This window comes from Gymnoscopelus braueri (assembly GCF_963280865.1).
Source record: "Gymnoscopelus braueri genome assembly, chromosome: 9".
Taxonomy (NCBI): Eukaryota; Metazoa; Chordata; class Actinopteri; order Myctophiformes; family Myctophidae; genus Gymnoscopelus; species Gymnoscopelus braueri.
Genome location: NC_137610.1, coordinates 33159091 through 33181058, shown reverse-complemented (window position 1 = coordinate 33181058; position 21968 = coordinate 33159091). Strand labels below are relative to the sequence as shown.

Genomic DNA, 21968 nt, shown 5'->3' with positions numbered 1-21968 from the left:
AGATGCCCAGTTATCTCCATCCCAAAGTGCCCACTCGTCCAGGTGCCCACATGTCCCTAGTGCCCAGATGGTTTTGGTGCCCACCTCTCTAGGTGCCCATTCGTCCAGGTGCCCAGTCATCCCAAAAATATGGTGCCCAGAAGTCCCTAATGCCCACCTGTCTTGTATTCTAAAGATAACTCGTAGTTTTGTGTGTTTGTGTTTTGGTATCCACCAGAACAGCTGATGTATTGATATCGCAGGGAACATTATTCTTGTAGTGATGTACCTTTGACCATGTAAGCAACCATTGGTGTAGATCAATATCTTGACCAGCTGCAGTTATGTGAGCCAACACCTTACCCTGAAGGTGTGTGTGTTGGTATTTAAGTTTTGTCTTGTCTTGTCTTGACATAGGCTGAGTCAGACAGGGTTTCCATTGCAAATGTGCATGTAAGTTTGGCTCTTCTTGTCTTTGCCTAAATGTGTTTTTATGTTTTATGAGTACCCACTACAGATTCTGAATCGACAGATGTCAGACACAACAGAAACCACGTCACATGCATATATGGAGATTTTCAACATTCACTGATATCAGACATAACAGAAAACAATTATTATTAGACGTGTTATTTTTGATTCATATAAAAAAATGATGATGATGATGATACACCAATTTGCGCATGTGTCCCCTCGGTACCTCTGATACGGCCATAATGTATATGAGCATATCAGTTGGATCGGCAGCGCGCGACGGCCCAAACCTCTAGTGTACTATATGGTCACACATGAACAATGGCAGTTGATAGGCCAACATAATGCCGAGCCGTCAAACGTGTCAAAGTTCAACAAAGTCGAATGACTAGATCCTACAGCCTGTGGCAACAATTCTAACAAACAACTTAAATTTGGGGAATGTGAAAAAAACTTCCTTTGGCTTGGCTAGCTGGCATCCAAAGGAAATGCCAACCACCGCCAAACCAAAGTAATTGTACAACATACTGTGCTGTAATTACTGTCAGAGCCCAACCCGATCGCCAGAGGAAACGTAGTCATTGAACGTTTTTCAAATTCCGTGCATAGACAACTGGAAAACCCGAAAATCTGTGTATAGCCGCCTCGCATCTCCCCCATTGTGACTAAACCATTTCGGAGGCGCGCAGTCTCAAGGGAACTGTCGCCACGTAAGGGATCACCGAGTGAGCTAAAGCGAGCGAGCGAGACGGCACTTTAGGCTAGTGCACGGAATGACGTGCGCTGGATCCGTGCAATGTATACTAAATTCTTGGAGATCAGGCTGCAGAGCCAGAGGCTCCTCTTTTGTCATGCTTTTGTTGACTTTGAAATTTAATTACAGCTACATTCAGGATAAGCATGCAGTAAATATCCACTGAAAGTAATTGTTTCTTGTCACTGAGGTGTAAAATTGCAGTTATTATGTACGCCATAATGTCTGTCGGGCGGCAGGCCTTATGATGAATTAAACCTTATTGTGTGGAGCTGGGCCTCTTAAGAATACCCATAATAGAGTATTCATAGTGTAGTGTTTGTTCAAAATGTTCAAAAAAAGCACATCTACTGTAGAGAAGGGGTTTGTAAGCGAGCATTAATTCATATTATAATGCCCATCCCTTTATGTAGCAGACTGGCTCAGAGCCTCTGCCTGAAGACCAGCAGCCTAATATCTCCCCCAGCCAAAGGGGATTCCCCTTTGGGCTAGTGGATAAGATGATTGGCTTTAAGTGTCCCTTCCTTTGCGGGAGACCCGGGTTTGAATCCAGAGCGTTATATTTACAGACAAAGATTCAGCATGATTGGGTTAACTGTGGGTATACCTTTTCCTTCCTTTAGAAGTCATATATAGCTGAATGTTGGATTACTGCAAGGGATATTATCATTAACTAAATTCTACTACTGTGCAGTAGCGCAAAGCAACAAACTCCTCTGCCTAGAAGAACCCCCAGCCCCATTCCAGCAAAACAACTCAACTCCCACGTCAGAGCAATAAATATTGTATTCATATTTATGGTTATTGTCTCGGGCGTAGCTAGCTGTCTGGGGGTCCTCCCCCCGATTTTTTTTAACAGAGTAGATGTAATTTCCTGTGTTTTGGTGAATTTTGTGAGTTTGATACTTTTATCAGGCTTGCTTTATTAGCATTGGAAAATAATGGGTACAATTTCATCCATTAAAAAAGTAGGCCTACAAAAATTTATTTGATGACTGAAGCAATGTAAGACCCATCTTTAATAATAACCATTCATTACTTAAAAGTTAATATCTCTGGATATGATGCCATGCACTGACCACACCCCCGAACTGGGTCCCCCCCCAATTTAATATAGTAGATGTAATTTCCTGTGTTTTGGTGAATTTTGGGAGTTTGATACCAAATCCAGGAGAAAAACAGAATAAATGACGATCCAGGACAGTGTGAGGAGACGTGGTCAAAAACCAGGAGACTTAGTCCATGAGCCAGAGCCCCAAAATTGAGCAATTATCATCGAAAGAGTGGGCAAAACCAAACCTATATTAAATTGTTCAGAGGGTCAATACGAGTAAATAAATGTATGATAACCTCACCACAGGAGCAGCTTTTTCATGGTTATCACACATTTTGTAATTTTCCCCATACGTACATGACAGGTCAAAAAATGACACAATTTTAAAAAGAGTTATCATAATGAAACTTCCTGAGTTGATTACTTACATGAAGACAATGATTTATCGTATTACAAGTTTTCTGAAATTGTATATTTAAATATGCAAATTAGGCATTTAGTCCATGAGCCAGAGCCCCAAAATTGAGCAGATATTGAATATTCCCTCGTTAAAAACCTTTGAATCCAACATTTTAACAAAATGAAATAAGTATGTTGACTCTGGCTTTGTCCAATGTTGATTCTGGAAAGTTATGCAAATTTGGGCATATTTTCCTATGCCTAATTTGCATATTTAAATATACAATTTCAGAAAACTTGTAATACGATAAATCATCGTCTTCATGTAAGTAATCAACTCAGGCAGTTTCATTATGATAACTCTTTTTAAAATTTTGTCATTTTTTGACCTGTCATGTACGTATGGGGAAAATTACAAAATGTGTGATAACCATGAAAAAGCTGCTCCTGTGGTGAGGTTATCATACATTTATTTACTCGTATTGACCCTCTGAACAATTTAATATAGGTTTGGTTTTGCCCACTCTTTCGATAATAATTGCTCAATTTTGGGGCTCTGGCTCATGGACTAACTCCTGCGGGATCCAGGAGTGTTGGCAGCCCTGCACTCCCTGGATGCCAATTCCGAACCTCTGCCCCAAATTCTTCACATGGGCCTGTTATAGCTCCACCAGGAGGCCGCTCTTTGCAACAAAAAAAAATTGACAGTACTCACACAGATTTTCTCCAAACATCACGCAAATCGGTACACAGTATCTCTATAGTCATTAAACCAAACGGGTATTTCAGATTTTTCATATTCCATCATGATTGGCTAAGAATGCCTTCCAAAGTTTGCAGGACTGCCCTGTTTTGAACAAAATGCCTCAAATCATGAACACAGCGGGCAATTTCCTTGAAATTTTGCACGCACAATCTCAATAGGCCGAGGAAGAAATGCCATCAGAAAATTTTCAAATCAGCCTCCTGGTGGCGCTTTAACATGCCGATTCGTGTTTTTACCTATAACCACACCGATCTGTATACGACTTTGTATGTGCACTCCCTAGAGGCCAAGGAAAAACCTTTGACCTGCATTTTTCACATCTGACTTTTATAGCACCACCAGGAGGCCGACTTCTATAAAAGACTTTTTTTTATATTACTCCTTCAGATTTTATCCAAATTTCACGCAAATCGGTAGACATGATCTCTATAGTCATGTGATCAAGACGGATCAGTTAGATTTTTCATATTCCATCTTGATTGGCTAAGATTGACATCTAAAGTTTGCAGGAGTGGCCCGTTTTGAACAAAATGCCACAAATCATGAATGCAGCGTCCGATTGTGGTGACACTTTGCACGCACATTTGCACTACGTTGAGGAACAAATGCCACCCTTTGAACATTGCCCTATTATAGCACCACCAGGAGGCCGATTTTTGCAAAAAAGAAAATTTAAATGTTACTCCTACTAATGTTGTCCAAACATCACGCACATCAGTACACATGATCTCTTTAGTCAAGTGATCAAGACGGATCCGTCCCATCCGTCAGATTTTTCACATTCCAGCCTGATTGGCAAATTCCGAATATTGCTGGCCCACACTAATCGACCTGACCTGGCGGAGACCTGTGCTCCGAGGAGCACTTTTTCTAGTTTCCGATGTTTTGGACACCCACCCTTCATTTGTGGCCCAAATGATCCCCAAAATAGGGCTCAGGTTAAACAAATAAAATAATTTGCCCTTTAAATATAGGTTAATAATGCTCGATAATTAGTGTGGTTGCCCTAACAGGGCAACCAGACTATAGTAATCCTCCGGCTTTATTATTTTCCTAGATAAACAATACTTTGAACCGCATCTCCTCCCACAGTTTTTATCCCCCAATGTCGTGCCATATGTCAAAATGACCGTCTTGAGCGGGAATCGTGTGCTTGTATTTTGCTAAGAGATTGGTTAAATAGTTTAATTGATATTGATTTATAAGTGCATTAAATTTCCCCATCCGCTTTAATGGAAAAGTGAAAAAACTCAAATTCAAGTATTTTTTTCTCAGAAACCGTAAGAGCTAGAGTTACCATATTTGTAGGGGAGGTTCATAATTTAGTCCGAAATTATTACAAAAATTATCACACCATTCGGCCACATGGTGGCGCTATAACAGCCCCCTTTACGTTTTGGCCTATAACTCTTGAACCGTAGGTCGTAAAATAAAAATTTCTTTTCACCTGGATTCCTTGGGTCACGACGCATCTCCCCATATAGGCCACGCCCATTTGCGTCAGGATAGATTTTCCGCCATTTTGAATTTTCTTCAAAACACACTTTTAGCTCCTCCTCCCACATATTTTGTCCAAATTTCACGAAAATCGGTACACATGATCTCTGGGCCCATGCGATAAACATATCCAAACGGTATTTTGATAGTCCTTACCGTTCGTCCGTAAATGGCTTCCAAAGTTAGTGGGAGGGGCCCGTTTTACCAAAAATGCTACAAATCACGAACGAAACGTCCGGTCAATCCCAAATTTGAATCACATGTCGAGGGTGGTTTACTCAACGAATCCCCAAAATAATTTCCACTTTGACCCATAGAGGGCGCCACAAATGCCCAAAACGTAACCGTTTTATGAAAAAACATGATTTTTGGGGGATCAATCCTCTCAAAATGAAAAGCAAGTGATCTCAGGAGTGACGTGACAATGTAATTGCCGCAGCCTCCGACGGTATACCTCCCAGCGTATTACTCGGGTCCCGGCGGCACCGACCCGCGAATCGCGTCGGCGCAACCACACTCTGCAATTGCCCTGAATTGCGACGCGTCTAGTTTGTCTTGTTGCCACTGGGGATGAGACATACAGGCATACTACATGTCCCAGTATGTACTAACATACAATACATTTTGTATGGACAGCAGGACCTCATATATAGGAATACAAAAACGGTCGGTACAAAAACCTAGTCGGAGTCGGACCTGGTCAAATCGGGCGACCTCGAGTCGGAATGGTCGCCAACAGGTATTCCTAAACTTAACCTCAGTAAAACTATGCCTAACCCTACACTTATTCCTGACCTTAACCTCAGTAAAACGAATACAAGAACCACTAGGGCCAAGTCCGCGGGAAAAAAAAAAGGGGTCAGACGAGGTTGTTGTACCGACCGTTACGGTTACCATATATAGTTTCAAAGGCACTGTAGGAGCCACATCTGCCCACTCTGCAGGTCTTGAATTATAATAATACATAAATACATCTCTATGGTGTATGAAATGGATAGCATTAACTCAAGCTGAGCCCTTCTCTAATATTTGCAAGGACAGAACAAAGGAGTCTGAAAAAGCAGGGTTGGGGAGTCTGTTTTATGATGAACAATAACTGATGTAATACACAGGGGATTAAAATCCTCTCGTGCTCCTTCTCGCATGAGCTGGAACATCTGATGATCATGTGTCGTCCATTCTACCTCCCTTAGGAGTTTTCCTCAATCTCTATGGCTGTGTACACTCACCCACAGGCAGACATCAATGGGTGTTCCGTTATTCTGGAATTCTACCTAACTCCAAAATCTCCCCACAGACCGGGGGGACGTATACATGCAGATAGATCTGGCGTAAATCACTCAACAGCTCTACAACTAAACATCAAAACACCAAAGCACGCTCTACACCACTCGTGTCTTTTGTAGATTTATTAGTAACACACACACACATTCACACATAAACACACATGGTTACTACCCTAAACTACAACTTTGAACAGAACGGTCTACCCTCAGCCAGCCCACGAGTAACTACGTTAGCCCTCGCTTAAAATGGGATATGCGTATAGTTAGTTGGCGTATAGTTAGTTTTGAAGTATTTAAGTATTCCTCTGTAAACAAGCAGCAAGCTCGGAGAACAAGATGACACCAGGCAGTATCACATGACACGTTTATTAAAGACACATAATTACGCCCAGTAATTATCAAAATTAAAAGGAGAGCATTTATACTTATTTTATAAGCACGAAAGTGACCCAGACACACTCCATAGCAAAGCCCTCACCTACAGACAGACTATGCAATGCCCCCTCAGCCAGCAATGGAAGAATACCTGAGCACTGTGACTGATCGAGAATTAAAGGAAATCCTTGACTATGTAGAGGCATGAGTACAGTCGAGAAATGGAGAAACACCTGGCTCCCAAGAAAAGACAGACTGTGCACCCACAGCACACATGATGCACTCCGTACCTGCACACAGTACCAAGACATCACAGTCTTCAGAAACACACACTACCCTCAGATTACAAACATACAAAAATTAAACTACAATAAAGTACAATAATGTGCACACACAGCAGCAAGATGTGTGAGCTTTTGTAACAGGAAAGGTACATCCAATGGAATGTCTGTCTGCACCATGCCCAGCCTTGGTTCTGCTGCTTGCTATGTGTTTAAATCTAAGTACTTGATAACTTCACACCATTGAGATAGATATGTCTCTCTCTCTGCAAGCTTTTGTGTGTGTATAGCCCTGAGCCATATGGGTACAGCATACTGAGAGAACAATTAGACAATTAGAAACACCCGACAAATTAACCCTGTAGTAGAAGTAATAATAATAACCCATTAAGACCTGAGGCAGATTCTACGCGTCTTCTAAATCCTTACAGTTTTCTGAAAAACGTACTGTAATGTATGTTCCTATATCAGTGGTGCTCAAACGTCAAGGAAGCGTCAAGGACCCCCAAAAATATTTTGTTCCAGGGACCCCCAGAAGCAAAGATTTGAGTAAAAAATGTTCACTTTAAAAGAATATATATTCAAAGATTTGCACTCATTGTCATGATTTTTCAAAAATAGCAGATATGCAAGCTTGTATGTCTGCTATTTGAATAACCAAAGTATAAAATAATGCTTTTTAGCTCAAATCTAAAATGACACAGATTCTTTCCCGTTTTAATGTGATAATAATAATAACTAGAAAAAGTGCTCCTCGGAGCACAGGTCTCCGCCAGGTCAGGTAGGTTATTGTGGCCTGTAGGGGGTGCTATGGGGGGGTCGGCGACCCCTTAGTTCTGGCGCTGGCTGGGGGGCTGGGAGCTCCACATGCACGCGCGAGCACGCACCGTCAGCTGCGGTCTTAACACCTTAAAGTTTAAACAATAGCCTCTCAAGGTTCGCGCCGTCAGCGGCGAGCCGTTCTCAATAGCGTCTACCTGGCTGCTTTGCATAACATTAGGCTACTCGAAAAAAGCCATGGACTTGAATTGAATGTGTACATTCCTCTCACAATGAGAGACAACAGTCTCTGCACTGCAGAGTGTGAAGGGGATCGCTTAGAAGACAAAGACAAGTTGTCTGATTATTTTAAGTACTTATGTGTGGGTGAGTCTATGTAAAGGGCTTTTATATAAAACTAAAAGGAAAATAAAATAATTAATTAATTGAAACAAAAATAAAAACAACAAATTAACAATGCAACTAAATAATAAGATGTAATTACATTAAAAATCACATGTTGAATACAGTATTTCAACTAGCACTGAGCTGATTGGCTATGTGCACATGCGTGCACGTGCGCGTGCACGTGACGTCAGAAAATATAGCCCCCCTAGTTCAAAAATCCACAGCTCATCCCTGCTGGTGGCGCTATAATAGGCCAATGTGAAAAGGGTGGCATTTCTTCCTAGTGGGAATGTGCGTGCATTCATGATTTGAGGCATTTTGGTGCAAAAATTTGTTTTGCTAAAGTAGACCTGCTGGTGGCGCTATAACAGGGCAATGTGAAAAGGGTGGCATTTCTTCCGTGGCCTAGTGGGAATGTGCGTGCAAATTTTCACGGAAATCGCACGCCACGTTCATGATTTGAGACATTTTGTTCAAAATGGACCAATCCTGCAAACTTTGGAAGCCAACCTTAGCCAATCAGGATGGAATATGAAATATCGGACAGATGCGTCTTGATCACATGACTATAGAGATACTGTGTACCGATTTGTGTGATGTTTGGATAAAATCTGAAGGATTAATATCCAAAAATGTATTTAACATAAGTCGGCCTCCTGGTGGCGCTGTAAAAAGCAGATGTGAAAAATGTAGTGCAGATGTTTTTCCTTGGCCTCTAGGGAGTATGCGTGCAAAGTTTCACGCAGATCGGTGCAGTTATAGTTAAAAATGCAAATTGGCCTGTTATAGCGCCACCATGAGGCTGATGTGAAAGGTTTTAAGTGGCATTTCTTCCTCGGCCCAGTGGGAATGTGCGTGTGCAATTTTATGGAAATGGCAAGCTGCGTTCATGATTTGAGGCAGTTTGTTCAAAACTAACCAATCCTGCAAACTTTGGAAGGCAACCTTAGCCAATGAGGATGGAATATGGGAAATTGAACAGATCCGGGTTGATCACATGACTATAGAGATACTGTGTACCGATTTGCATGACGTTTAGTTAAAAGCTGTAGGAGTAATGGGAAAAAATGTGTTTTGCACACATCGGCCTCCAGGTGGCGCTATAATAGGCCCATGTGAAAAATGTGGGGCAGAGGTTCTGAATTGGCATCCAGGGAGTGTGTGTGCACAGTTTTGCAGCGACTGGGCCAACGGTGCCGGAGATTTACTGCTAACACACAGACAGGACGGACGGACCAATACCAAGGCCCTCATTGGAAACAAGTCCGCAAGGACTTTTATGAACGGACCTGTTAGACAAAGTATTTTAAATGTAACTGTGCTGTTTTACATTTTTTGCCTAATAAAATATTCAATCAATCAAAGGACACACACACGGACACACACACGGACGGACGGACAGGGGGCAAAACATACTCTCTCGCCATGCCTTTCGGCCTGGCGGAGACGAGCACAGGTCTCCACCAGGTCAGGTACGTTATTGTGGCCTCCTGGTGGCGCTATAATAGGCCAATGTGAAAAGGGTGCCATTTATTCTTAGGTCTTTCACGGCAATCAGACACTGCATTCATGATTTGAGGCATTTTGTTCCAAAAATGTGTTTTGCTAAATTAGACCTGCTGGTGGCGCTATAACAGGCCAATGTGAAAAAGGTGGCATTTCTTCCTCGGCCTAGTGGGAATGTGCGTGTGAAAATTCACGTAAATCGCAAGCTGCGTGCATAGTTTGAGGCTTTTTGTTCAAAACGGACCAATCCTGCAAACTTTGGAAGCCAACCATAGGCAATGAGGATGGAACATGGGAAATCGGACAGATTTGTGTTGATCACATGACTATAGAGATACTGTGTACCGATTTGCATGACGTTTGGATAAAATCTGTAGGAGTAATGTAAAAAAAAAGGGTTTTGCACAAATCTGCCTCCTGGTGGCGCTATAACAGGCCCATGTGAAAAAATTGGGGCAGAGGTTCTGAATTGGCATCCAGGGAGTGTGTGTGCACAGTTTCGGAGCGACCGGGCCAACGGTGCCAGAGATTAGCTGCTAACACACAGACAGGACGGACGGACGGACGGACGGACGGACGGACGGACGGACGGACAGGGGCGAAAACATACTCTCTCGCCATGCCTTTCAGCCTGGCGGAGACAATAATTATATTGCAGAAACTATTGTAGTATAGGACAAATCTGACAGTGTGGTCATTAATTATTATTTAGGGCATGACAGGGCATCACAGGTTTCTACTGTACAACAGGAAACAGGGCTGAGTTCAGCTGCTCAACCTCCCCGAAATGAGTTTTTCTAGGATGTCTGCTGAGAAATTATTTCATAGACTGATCAGCTGGTTGACACACTTTGTCTTCATGCTTTATCAACTTATTTTTATGTAAATCTGGACAGATAGGGAGGCCACTGTCATTTACATTCCCGGGCTGATTTGTGTTCCCAATGCATTAACAATCAGCATCATACAGCCCTTGGCCCCTATTGCCCTGTGCCTTTTCATACATGTCCACAACACATTGTCATCAGATTCCTCCCACACACAGAAAGATGGGGGCAAGAGGGCGTGCCTCCTGAGCGCACCTTTCTTGTTATACTGTAATTGCAGTCACCACTGTGCACAGGTGAGTACGCAACATTTATTCTGGCCTCTAGGGGCAACACTATTCACTACATTGCATTAAGTACAAAAACCAGGCACCCCCACATGCTGTTAACACATCACTATCTTGTCAGGTACGGTGTAGACAAAGGAGGATACAAGCCACACTAGGAAACAAATTCAGCATTTTGGTCAACATTGGTTAATCAAATAATACCATTATTTCTGATGTAATAAAGCAAGCCCACGAGTAAACAATGCAGGTACCTTCAATGAGGAAAGCAATTTGAGCATATTTTATAGATTTGTCGAGGGAAAAACATTTGGGAATGATCAACGCCTCAAAAGGAAGAAAACCATACATGGTCCTTTGGGGGGAAAAAAACGATAGCCGGGGACGATAACGAAAGGGAATGGCCCGATGTGTGTGGGCAGTCATAGTAGCTTTGCATCAACAGTAAACAAGGCCTAATGGCCCACGGAGGTTTATTGATATATGAGAACAGGCGCTGTCTTCAAATGCAAAGAGGTCAGGTGCCTCTTAACACATGCCCCATGGGTCGGATCCCTTTCCATAAGCTTTGTGCAAACTCTTTTGTGGATGTGACTGTTTGAAGTGTAACTGTGTTTACAGTGGAAGGCTTTCAAATATGCTGTGGTGTTAACTGAGGGTTTCAAAGGAGTCGCTGATTATTTATTTGGTAACTCTGCTTTATTTGAATGGTATAGGGAAGTGATTCTCCGTGAGGATATCGCTAGTGAGCCCCCAAAATAACTGGCAAACACAAAGATTTAGTAATAATATAACATTAATATAAAATAATTTATGTAAATCAAAACGTCATTGTATTTTTTCTTTAAAACGGACTGTTATCATTGCCCACAGGGGACCGTGATTCTATAAGAACTACAAAGCGGTCAAAAGGTGCTCATATCCATATATCTCCTCAAATTACTGGCCATCATCACTTTTTGACCCATTCCCTGAATACTAATAATAATCATAAATAAACTGTTTGAGAGCACCAGTGATCATGGAAGATTGTCCTATGTCCTATAGGGGCGGGACTTCTGTCATACGTAGTTCCCCCGGAAATGATATTTCTCGATCAATCACAACACTCGTTTCATTCACGGAGAATGTAAACAGATTTGTAAAGCGTCAACGTCATTTCCTTGAGTGGTACCGCGGCCAAATTCTGGTACTTCTGTTTAGACACTCAACCGGCCAGGTCTTGCCCAGCGTGGTAAATACGTGGTCAGCAGGTGCACATATCCGTATATCTCCATATGTCTCCTGAAATTACTGGCCAGCATCACTTTTTGGCCCATTAAATACTAATAATAATAATCATAAAGAAATAGTTTGAGAGCACCAGTGATCATGGTAAGATTGTCCTATGCCCTGTTATTACTGTATGTGTACAGTAATGCAATCCTAAGCAGAGTACCCATTAATGACTGTTAAGAAATTCCACAGTGAGGTTATGTCTTTTATAAATAAATATTTCCAATGGAATTTCTATGTATTGACTCAAGTGTTCTCTTCAAATGGCATTCGTAAAATGAGAAAAGCACGAAACAACAACAGCAACAACAAAACAAAGACATCTGAGACAGCACATTTCCTGATTACCACAAGGCTTTATTTATCAGCCAAATAAAACCCTTAGATAATTGTGATTTATGGGTATCTGGCAGCTGCTGCACAGTTGGAAAGCTCAACTGAAACTACCTGTTCCATTACCAGACTGTCTCATTACAAAGCAGTGCCGATGGCCCGCAAAGCGTCGAGTAGTACCAATGTGTCAATGATTAGTAATTACATATAATAGCTGTAATTACCCTCCAGAGAAGATGTCTGCGGGATTTCACCACATTTACAAGAAAATTGTCAGTGGCGGATACAGAATGTGTCTATTGACTACTAGGCGTGGAAAGATCTGGGAGGGCCATGATCTTTCTGTGTGTGGCAACCTGGGGGGCATCTGATGACAACGTTTTGGGTTTGTGGACATGCATGAAAGTGGGGCAATGGGGGGGCAAGGGCTATGATTAAGGATGCTGGTTGTTAATGGCTTGCATCAATTATTTTTGTACAGCGGTGGACTGAGAACACAAATCAGCCCAGTAAATGACAGCGGCCCCCATATCTGTCCAAATGTACATAAAGATGTCAAGTGTCAACCAGTCGATGGGCCAGTCTATCCTATATTAAAATTGGCTAATGGGATGGCCTGCCAGCGGGGGCGGGCCATGTCATCACGCTCATGTCACTATGACTCAGCCATAACCATATAAGGAGATCCCAATGCAGCTACACCCAAATATGGAGTGTGTTGTCTAATCTCAATAAGTCGTCATGGCATCAGGCGCAAACAAATCGGTCAGCTTTATATAATGAGCTCTAGAAAAAGCACTACCATATATAGGGGTTGATATTCATCATGACTGATATGGCACTGGCCGGCCGGCGGACCACGACAACAGAAGGGCGACATACTGTATGTGTGAGGGCCGCAAAGCGGTACGAACTTCTGGTGAGAGGTTACAGTTTCGGTTTCTATGAAAGGTAAGTGAGGACAAAGATCACTAAGAAAGGCTAAATGACAGTAACAGTCAAAGTGTTGTCCAGCAGACCATAACACACAGACTATGTATCTAAAGTGCACAGTGTAAGAACCATAAACTGCCATAAGTTTGAACCCAAAACTAATGACATATCTATTGCTAATTCACAATGTGCTGCTTGTGCAGACTGAGAAAACAGGGACTACTGGAGTCACTCACTTTGACAGACTGTCACTGTCACCAATTAGACCAATTCTGGCCTAAACCCGCCTGTTAATCACAAACATTGTCTAGAGCAGGGTTCTTCGAAAGGAGGTCCCATTAACATGAATCCAACAAAACAAACTAAGGCCATCATGGCTGCAGCATCACTTGGAGAGAACCCTTATTCAGTTAAATGAAAAACCTGTGGAATACTTCCAAGCTAGTCTCAGATCACAGTCACAACAGTCAACAGAAATTGATGAGATAATCAGTTAAATACGGTGAGATAGCTTTGAATGCCTCTTATAAAGTTGCATGGAAGGCTTTCTCAAAAATATATGCTGACACAATTTATACAATATAGTAGGGGTCTCTACTTCGTCTCTCTCTCAGCTAAGGGGTCCTTGGCCTGAGTTGAGTCCCAAAATATAAATATAGTGTCTCTCAAAAAGCATACAAAAATACATTATGAATTAAGGCCCCATTTAATAGTGAAAATAGCCGATCTACATGATCACAATGGATCGCATTGCAACGCATTGTGAGCTTGTAGATCCACTATTTTCACAATCTCTTAAAATTATTTTTCGTTTATGGATTTATTTTATATTTATTTTTTGAGTTTGAGTTTTTTAATTCTGAAAAAAAAAAAGTGGGAAAAATGGGGATATTTACTCGACCCATTGTTTGGGAACCGCTGGTTTAGAGTGGCTGCGATCAGGTATGGCTGCTGTGTCGCGACGCTGCCGTGCCCGGTGGAATCCCATGTTTTCTCTGATCTCATACGATGGGACAAGCTTAAATCTGTCTGGACCAGGCCTCATCCAGCAGGCACTCCCGTATTTCTGCCCCCGAGTCTCACACTATTACAATGTTTCATTGTATCTTTGTTGAAGAGATTTACACTCTTGCTGAATCATCATGACGTGTATGAAGAAAATCTTGTGTCTACCCTCTGCTTCCATCCAACCCTACAGCGCATGTATGTGGAGTTATGTACAGTCTACTGTCTACTGCATGCTGCATCCTCCCATTACACTGTACATTCCTGTAGTCCTAGTACAATTATGTGCCCACTAAAGACACATTCATATACAGTCATAATACTTGATTTAGAAATCATGATAGAAGAGGTTATTACAAAAGCTGAGGTACATTATACACTGGTTATTTCCTGCCATCTGCTGGTTAAGCACCTGAAGTTCTACTTTTTGGACTGACTTATAACCACTTAAACCCTATATAGTTAGTCCCCAAGGGCGTGGCCGTGGTTAGATTAAGGATAAAGCTTAGATAAAGCTGAGAAATGTATTTCATAAGCTTGTGGGTTTGTGTTCAAATCCCTTTGAGTAATCTGAAAGTCAAGTTTAGGAATTTTAGGATTTTAACTCAGCTTCACCTGGGCTCTCAACAGCCACTCATCTTAGCCACTTAGTAGTGTCTTATTCAAGGACACACAACTTATTTTCTTTGCCAATACGTATGTATGTACCCAACTGGTACATGGTACTGGCCCTGCAATCAAATACTGCAGTGGCATAATTTTTTAAAGATGTTATCTTACAGTGATGTGCACCACGCCAAACACTGTCTGGGTGTTGGAGGTAGATATAACCGATTTCCTCACCCTCGCCACAGTGGAATGTGGGAACATGGCGTGTACAACCCACCATGACATTCATATCGAGTTGCTTATTCCACACACACACACACACACACACACACACACACACACACACACACACACACACACACACACACACACACACACACACACACACACACACACACACACACACACACACACACACACACACACACACACACACACACACACACACACACACACACACACACACACACACGAGAATTTCCTTGTTTGTATCACTGTGTCTGTGTGCACGCGTGTTTGTTTGCATGCATGTGTATTTACTGTATGTATGTACTGTATATGCATGTACTGTATGTCACTGTATGCAATAACTCAATACACTGTATCATCATTATATCATCAAATTACAAAACATGCCATTTAGTGGTCAAAGGTCAAGGTCGGCAATGAGCCATGGAGCTTTGTATGCATATCTAGATTGCCCATGTTATTCTGATTTGTTACTTAAGATTTTTCCTAACATTTGAGGAAGTTCAAAGTATGGACAAACCCTGATCAGTCAAGTAGGCTATATTGCTCAGTTGTTAGCATGATACAGTATGGCCTTTGTTGGCTGCGTTGGCTGTGCCTTCATTCTGGCCACACCCACTGTGATTGGGTGGGTCTTGCCAGAATGAGGGTGCCAAAAGGAATTATGCATGTTGGCTTTCGTTAGAATATTTTTATTGACAATTTAAGAAATCACAACAATGACACCATTTAAAAAATGCCAATGTGGATTACACACAAAAAAGCCAAAGCCTGTTTACATTGTGGTCTACTTTGAGACATGGAACAACACACAACAAACTGTACCAACAACAATCAAACAAAGAAAATGCGATCATTATATATAAAGTTAGAAACAATGCATATAGGATAAGTGGTACACTAAAAGAAGAATCCAATGCAGTCAGAGGAGCGGGCTATCCAGGGTAGGGATCTAACTATTAGTGTTGTGATGAAGGCATGATTTAAGGTCCTTTTTAAATTTTGCTAGGGAATTTAGGGATTTCAGGACTGACGGTAGGGCATTCCACTGAGTAGTGGAAGCGTAATTTAAAAAAAATCCCCTTAAGCGTCCTGAACCTGGGGAGAACAACATCATATGAACTTCCCCTAGTTGAGTATTCCTCTATTGGTACAGCTCAGAAACAATGATATAATTGTATTTACACAAGGTGTCCCCCAGGGGTCAGTAACATTACATTCACCATCTTCATTTCAATGAGAACACAAAGTGATGTTTTTATTTATTGATTTAAAATGTTACAGTATACTTATCCTTGATGGTCCAGATTTGTAAAGGTGTACTTGAATATATTTACAAATGCTGAGACTTTAATTTATTTACTTCGGGCGGGACAGTGCACATTGATGAACACAAGACAGGAGTAATACATACACAATGAGCAAGTGTAAATATGCCGGATTTAGTGAAAGCTACTTTCCATCCGAAGTCCCCAAAAAAACAAGAAACAATACAGATATATAATGCAACGATACAAAATAAGTTAACAACACTCAAGGTAGATCAACAATCAACAAAAGGCATATATTAAAATCAAATTTAGAGTGGGCAGAGTGTATAAAAAATACAATATACTAATTAAATAACTAATTATATAGGATTTGAAGTGTCATCACACACTGTACTGTTGAAAGAACTCACTATGTGGATGGATGAAACACGTTTGCTGGGGGTGGTATGGTAGAATTCATGGCTAAGGAGACACTGGCGTTTATCCGGCTACAAAGGGACCAAAGTGCAGAGTGGAAAACAGTGACCTTCGACGTAAATCGACGGTTCACAGAATGGCTGCATAACGCCACCAGCCATGTTCTCAGCCAACGTTGCAATAGCGAAGGGACTAACGGGACATCCCAGCAGGGCCGATTCTAGGGGGGGGCAGGGGTGGGCAGTGCCCACCCAAACGTGCATCCTGCCCACCCAATCAAAATTGGGGTAAAAAAAAAAAAAAAAAAAAAAAGTTTTTTTTTTTGCCAATTTCTTTTTTTATCATAAAATATTTATGTAACATTTATTTATTTTGATTGGGTGGGCACCATAGACTGTAAGTGGGCACCGTGGGCAGCATTTTAGACCCACCTGAACACGCACCGCTTAGTGTCTCTCCGAAGCGGGGGGGTGGGGGGACTGTGACGGGCCGACTGCTCGCAAAACCCACACACAGAAAAATGAAGCAGAACCGTTTGGGGCCCCCGAAAACCCCCCAAATGGTTTTGGGCCCCCCAAAAAAAAATTTCGTCGCCGAGGAAGCCGCCCCCCCAGCATTTATTAATGCCCCCCCAGTTAATAATTTCTGTATCCGGCCCTGCATCCCAGTGGGACTGCCAATTCACTCAATGGGGCAGTTCCTCTATGATGGTAATGTTAATTTATTTATTAAATTAAGTGTTGATGAAATACTATTTCCTGATTGTCTTTGTTAACTCTTCTAACTTAGTTAGTTGGGTAAAACGAAACCAGCTTCCTTTTGTTGTGATCACGTGATTTCTGGGTGTACTCTTCATCATGATAATCATTCACAGGCTTCAGAGGAGCGCCCTCTATCGTAAACCACTGAAAACACCACATGACGAGAATCTTGTCGTTGCTGGTCTGAGCCTTGGAGTGAAATGACTGGCAGTCAATGAGTTAATAAACAAGGCTATGGGTATGTAATAAACAAATAACCACCTGGCATTCATCGTTGCCCTCGTTATCCATCTCAAACCTCTCTTATGGCTCAGGCTGATATGTTGGCCCTCGGTTGGAGGGCCAGCCTCAGACAATGACAAATGCTGGGTAATAATCTATAGGCCTATATTGTGTTTTCTGGCTTAGATATTCATGGGTGATTTCATGTACAGTGAATGTTTTAACCTATTTGAGCCTTTAACCGAATATAGGCTGTAGGCCCACCAACCAATGAGATGCACTGCCCCCTCTGGAACCCCCTCGTCTCACCAACAAGTCAAATGAAATTAACAGCCCTGTGCTAGCTCAGGTTCCAAATAAAGGCTGCAGTGTTTTATCACCAGTGTACATAAACTTTCACAAGCTCATGGTGATTAAGTCAGCCTCTGTCTGTCTGTCTGTCAGTCATTCTAACACATTTTTCTGTCACTCTTTTGCATAGATGTACACAGATAGATACACTGTTGTGCAGTCAGACTATTACACTATCACATAAGATTTATAATCACCTAATAATCGCCACAAACAGGAGCCAAACATAAAATCGTCATAAACTCCATACAGCACCAAAACGAAAACCTTTAATCCAAAAGAGAAATAATAATCTAATACACTTCAACCCAATTGCCAGAGAAAAAAACGCTGTACTGTACGTTACTGCTCGCTTGCCGACACAGCTAACTAGGACCCTCTAGCTTTGCCTAACCTGCAATCTTTTTCTGCTGCAATTTTGTACGGTATTTGCCGGTGTCACTCACCTTAAGCCTCTACTGTCACCTGAAACCCATAAATGGGCAGAAATTACACTCAAAGCTACAGAACATTATGAAACAATGAGTCTCCTGTCCAAACCACCGGGCAGTGAAAACAGAGGAAGCATTTTTGTATTTATTTATAATGTGACATGAATGTTAAAGCTGTATTATGTGCTGTATAATTTTTTTGTCCAATCTGTATGGTAGAGTATGTTAATACAATATAACTTACACAATGGGGGTGGTTGTATTTGGTGTCCCTGCTCTTCTATTGAGACATTTAGATCCTGTGTCTAGGTGACATGACCTTTAATCCTGTTTCTGGATTTTGAGCTGAGGGTCAAAAAAAAAATTCTCCCCAAGCAAGCAGGCAGGTACTACAAGTTCAGTGGTAAAAAAAACTGGTGAAGGAGACAGCGGTTCAAATCTGAGTTAGAACAGGAAGGTTACATACATAGAGTTACACACTAACTATGAAAGAAAAAGTGCAGCTTAAAGCACACAACATCACATAAATGGATTAGGCCTACAGTATGTTGCATTCTACTCACTAAACATGGTTTGGATAGGCTATGTGCATTGAATATTGATGTAGGAATTCACAGCTGGTCTAATTATGAAGGCATTTCATTTCTACATTAAACCACATTTCATACCTACATTAAACCATTAAACCAGGTAGTGAATCCATCTTAAGAAGTTTGTCAAATAAATAATAGTTATCTACAGTATCTAAACAAGTGAGTCCATCTTAAAACATTTGTCAAAGAAATACTATTTGTTTTTGTCCTACATTCAAACCTTGATTCCAACATACAGAAGTTGAATTTGCTTCAACAGTTCTCTTGACTCAAGTTACTTTGTGAACAAAGTGAGTGCTATGCTGCATTTCTTGACATTCATTTCCCTCAGAAAGATCCTTGAACTAATGGAAACTGCACTACAAAGAAGAAATTGCAATTTTATTACTGCACGTACAACTAAAATATCTAATAAAAAGTACATAATTGCAGTGATTTACACATTGTCAGTGCTTTTTTAGTCTCATTCCTTCTGTCTCTGTTATACTTCCTACATTCCTACAAACTTACTTCACTCTTATTCTAAGATCATGGGAACAATAGCAGAACCTTATGGCTCTGACCCTTGCATTTAATTATTTGAGGTATATAGGCTACATGTACTTTATGCTGGAGATCTATTCAATCTTGTAATTGTAAAAGCTTTAATTGGTGATCTAGGAAGAGAAATTCAGCCATTCTGAAGTTGTAAAATGTAAATGCTACGCTTTAGATTCTATGGAGCATTGCATTCATACTGTAACTGGCCGAGTCACATGTATTTCATAAGGAACTTTGTAGTGTGAATGGAACTGATGTTATAAAGGAAAATAAATGACTCGCATGAATGTGAATGTGCTCACAGCCAAATCCAAGCCCTGGCTGTGGTTTCAAAAGTTCAAAATATGTTTTTTTAATCATTATTCAAGGTATAAAAGAAAAGCAAGAAATGCCATTTATTAAAAGATCTAGTGAAAAGTCTATACTGAAAAGTTGACATGAATGCCAATGCCAAAATCAGCAGCTCACTGTACATAGATTTTCTCCAAATGACTTTCCATCAAAAGTGAAAAGAGTCTTATACAGATGTGGAGGTTTTGTTCCCATCTTGTTCATACAGGTGGTGTTTAGGTTTTGCATATTTGTTGCTGTTCCATTAATTTAAAAACTTCACCAGAAAATAGAGGGTGGCTGAGAAAGCAAAGCAGCCCTGTAGCCATGCAGCTGTGTACACTTCGAGGCAGTCTCATGCTGTTGAGCCAGCACCCCTTCTAAATACCAATGTCAAGTCACAACTTCATTTCATTCACTCAATTACTTTTTGATTATTACGGTCACTGATTTTTCACATTTTTATAAAAGTGAAGCCATCTAATTTTGGCCATTCTCTTATAGAGCATGAGCAAGCACTGGTCAAACCACATTCCACACCAGCTTACATTTAGCTTTTACTTTGCTTTTGCAGGCTATTATAATCTCTGTTTTCCTCATGTCACGTGTCAGTCAAAAAAAGCCAGTAAATATAAACGAACAATACACTATTGTGTATTGTTCATAGCCTATTTTCATTTTACAAACACATGCCGTTTGTTCTGGATCGAGTCCCTTCTGAAACAAGGCTAGCCTGTTCCTCTTTGCAACTTAACCAAGCTACGGAGGTAACAGCAGTCCCTAACTAAGGATCAGCATGACATGGCACTTACCCCAAATGCAGGGTTCACTGTCCCTTGACTGTCTCTGAGACCCAGCTCTATTTTCTGATCGTTGGAGAGATGCATAGCGGCTCTCCAGTAAGACACATGCAGTTGTCGGCGGTGGTCACCGTGGCTCCCAAGGACTTCACTAGAAGAGAGTAGAGAGACACACACACACTCACACACACACGCTCTCACCCGCGCACACCCACTGAGGTTGAAAGTTGGAGAGGGCCACAGGGACTTTAGACAAGAGTCTGATTGGCCAGGTCACGTTGTCATGTTGTCACGTCGCATTTTCACGTTGTCAGGGTAACCGAAAGCTTACTGGATGGTAGTGAATGGCAAGAGTAATTTTCTCATTTCCCTCGAGCCCTCGGAAGTCTGCCGTCTCTGTTGCTGAGTGAGTGTAAGACCTTAACGGTCATATGTCTCATCAAGTGTGACAAAGACCCCATGGGTTGAGATGAGTGCACGTCACATGCAATATACTATCAATTCATCTACAATATGTCACTCTCATGATGCTCGTCTCTCCACAAGTTACATCATTTAGTTGTGTTAATTGTTTTGTAATTTGAACTGAAGTCTAAAATATGATTGATAGGTCTGTTTTCTCCTTTATCAATGAATAACGACCTGTATGTGTAGTGTAACAAGTCAATTAAGCCCAAATCATATAATTTTTCCTGTCTGAGGCATCGTGTAACCAATCCCACTCTCAGTTGTGACCTTTCAACCTGAAAACAGGCCTGCATGTGTTTTGAACTCAAAAGGAACGCATGCAAGGACACTGATTATCTCGAGGAATACAATAACAGCCCATTGGATTTAACTTGACCATCTATGACAAACCAACAACACCTGCAGCGACGACCAGCTGTTCATGTTTTCCTCTTTTCTAAAGCCTGTTGTCACAATCTGCCTGATTCTGAGCTCCTCCTAATACTTAGTGATCCATTCTCCATGCGCCAATCAGATTTATTGAAAAAGCCTTGCACCTCCCTCGCATTTTAAAATCTGCTCACCCCCTCCAACCCTTCCACATTTCCCACAACTTGTGAGCTTGTAGATCAGTTATTTTTGACATGCGACATAACAGTACTGTATGTGTATGATGGAGTTAAAAATATATATGTTTTGTGGACCAGATTGATATGATCTAGAACTATCGATCTAACCAGTCAAATTAA

At 41.4% G+C, this 21968-nt stretch overlaps 1 protein-coding gene across 1 annotated transcript in view; it reads right to left on the bottom strand.

Annotated features, from left to right (window-relative positions):
• LOC308092284 (solute carrier family 23 member 1) overlaps positions 1 to 20859 on the bottom strand; it is a gene marked incomplete at its 5' end in the record, with an annotated part of 82315 nt that extends 61456 nt beyond the window's left edge. The window contains one exon of the mRNA XM_080438132.1: positions 20785 to 20859. Within this exon, the coding sequence (XP_080294258.1) occupies positions 20785 to 20859 (75 nt within the window). The remainder of the gene's footprint in view (positions 1 to 20784) is intronic.
• Positions 20860 to 21968: the final 1109 nt, after the last annotated feature.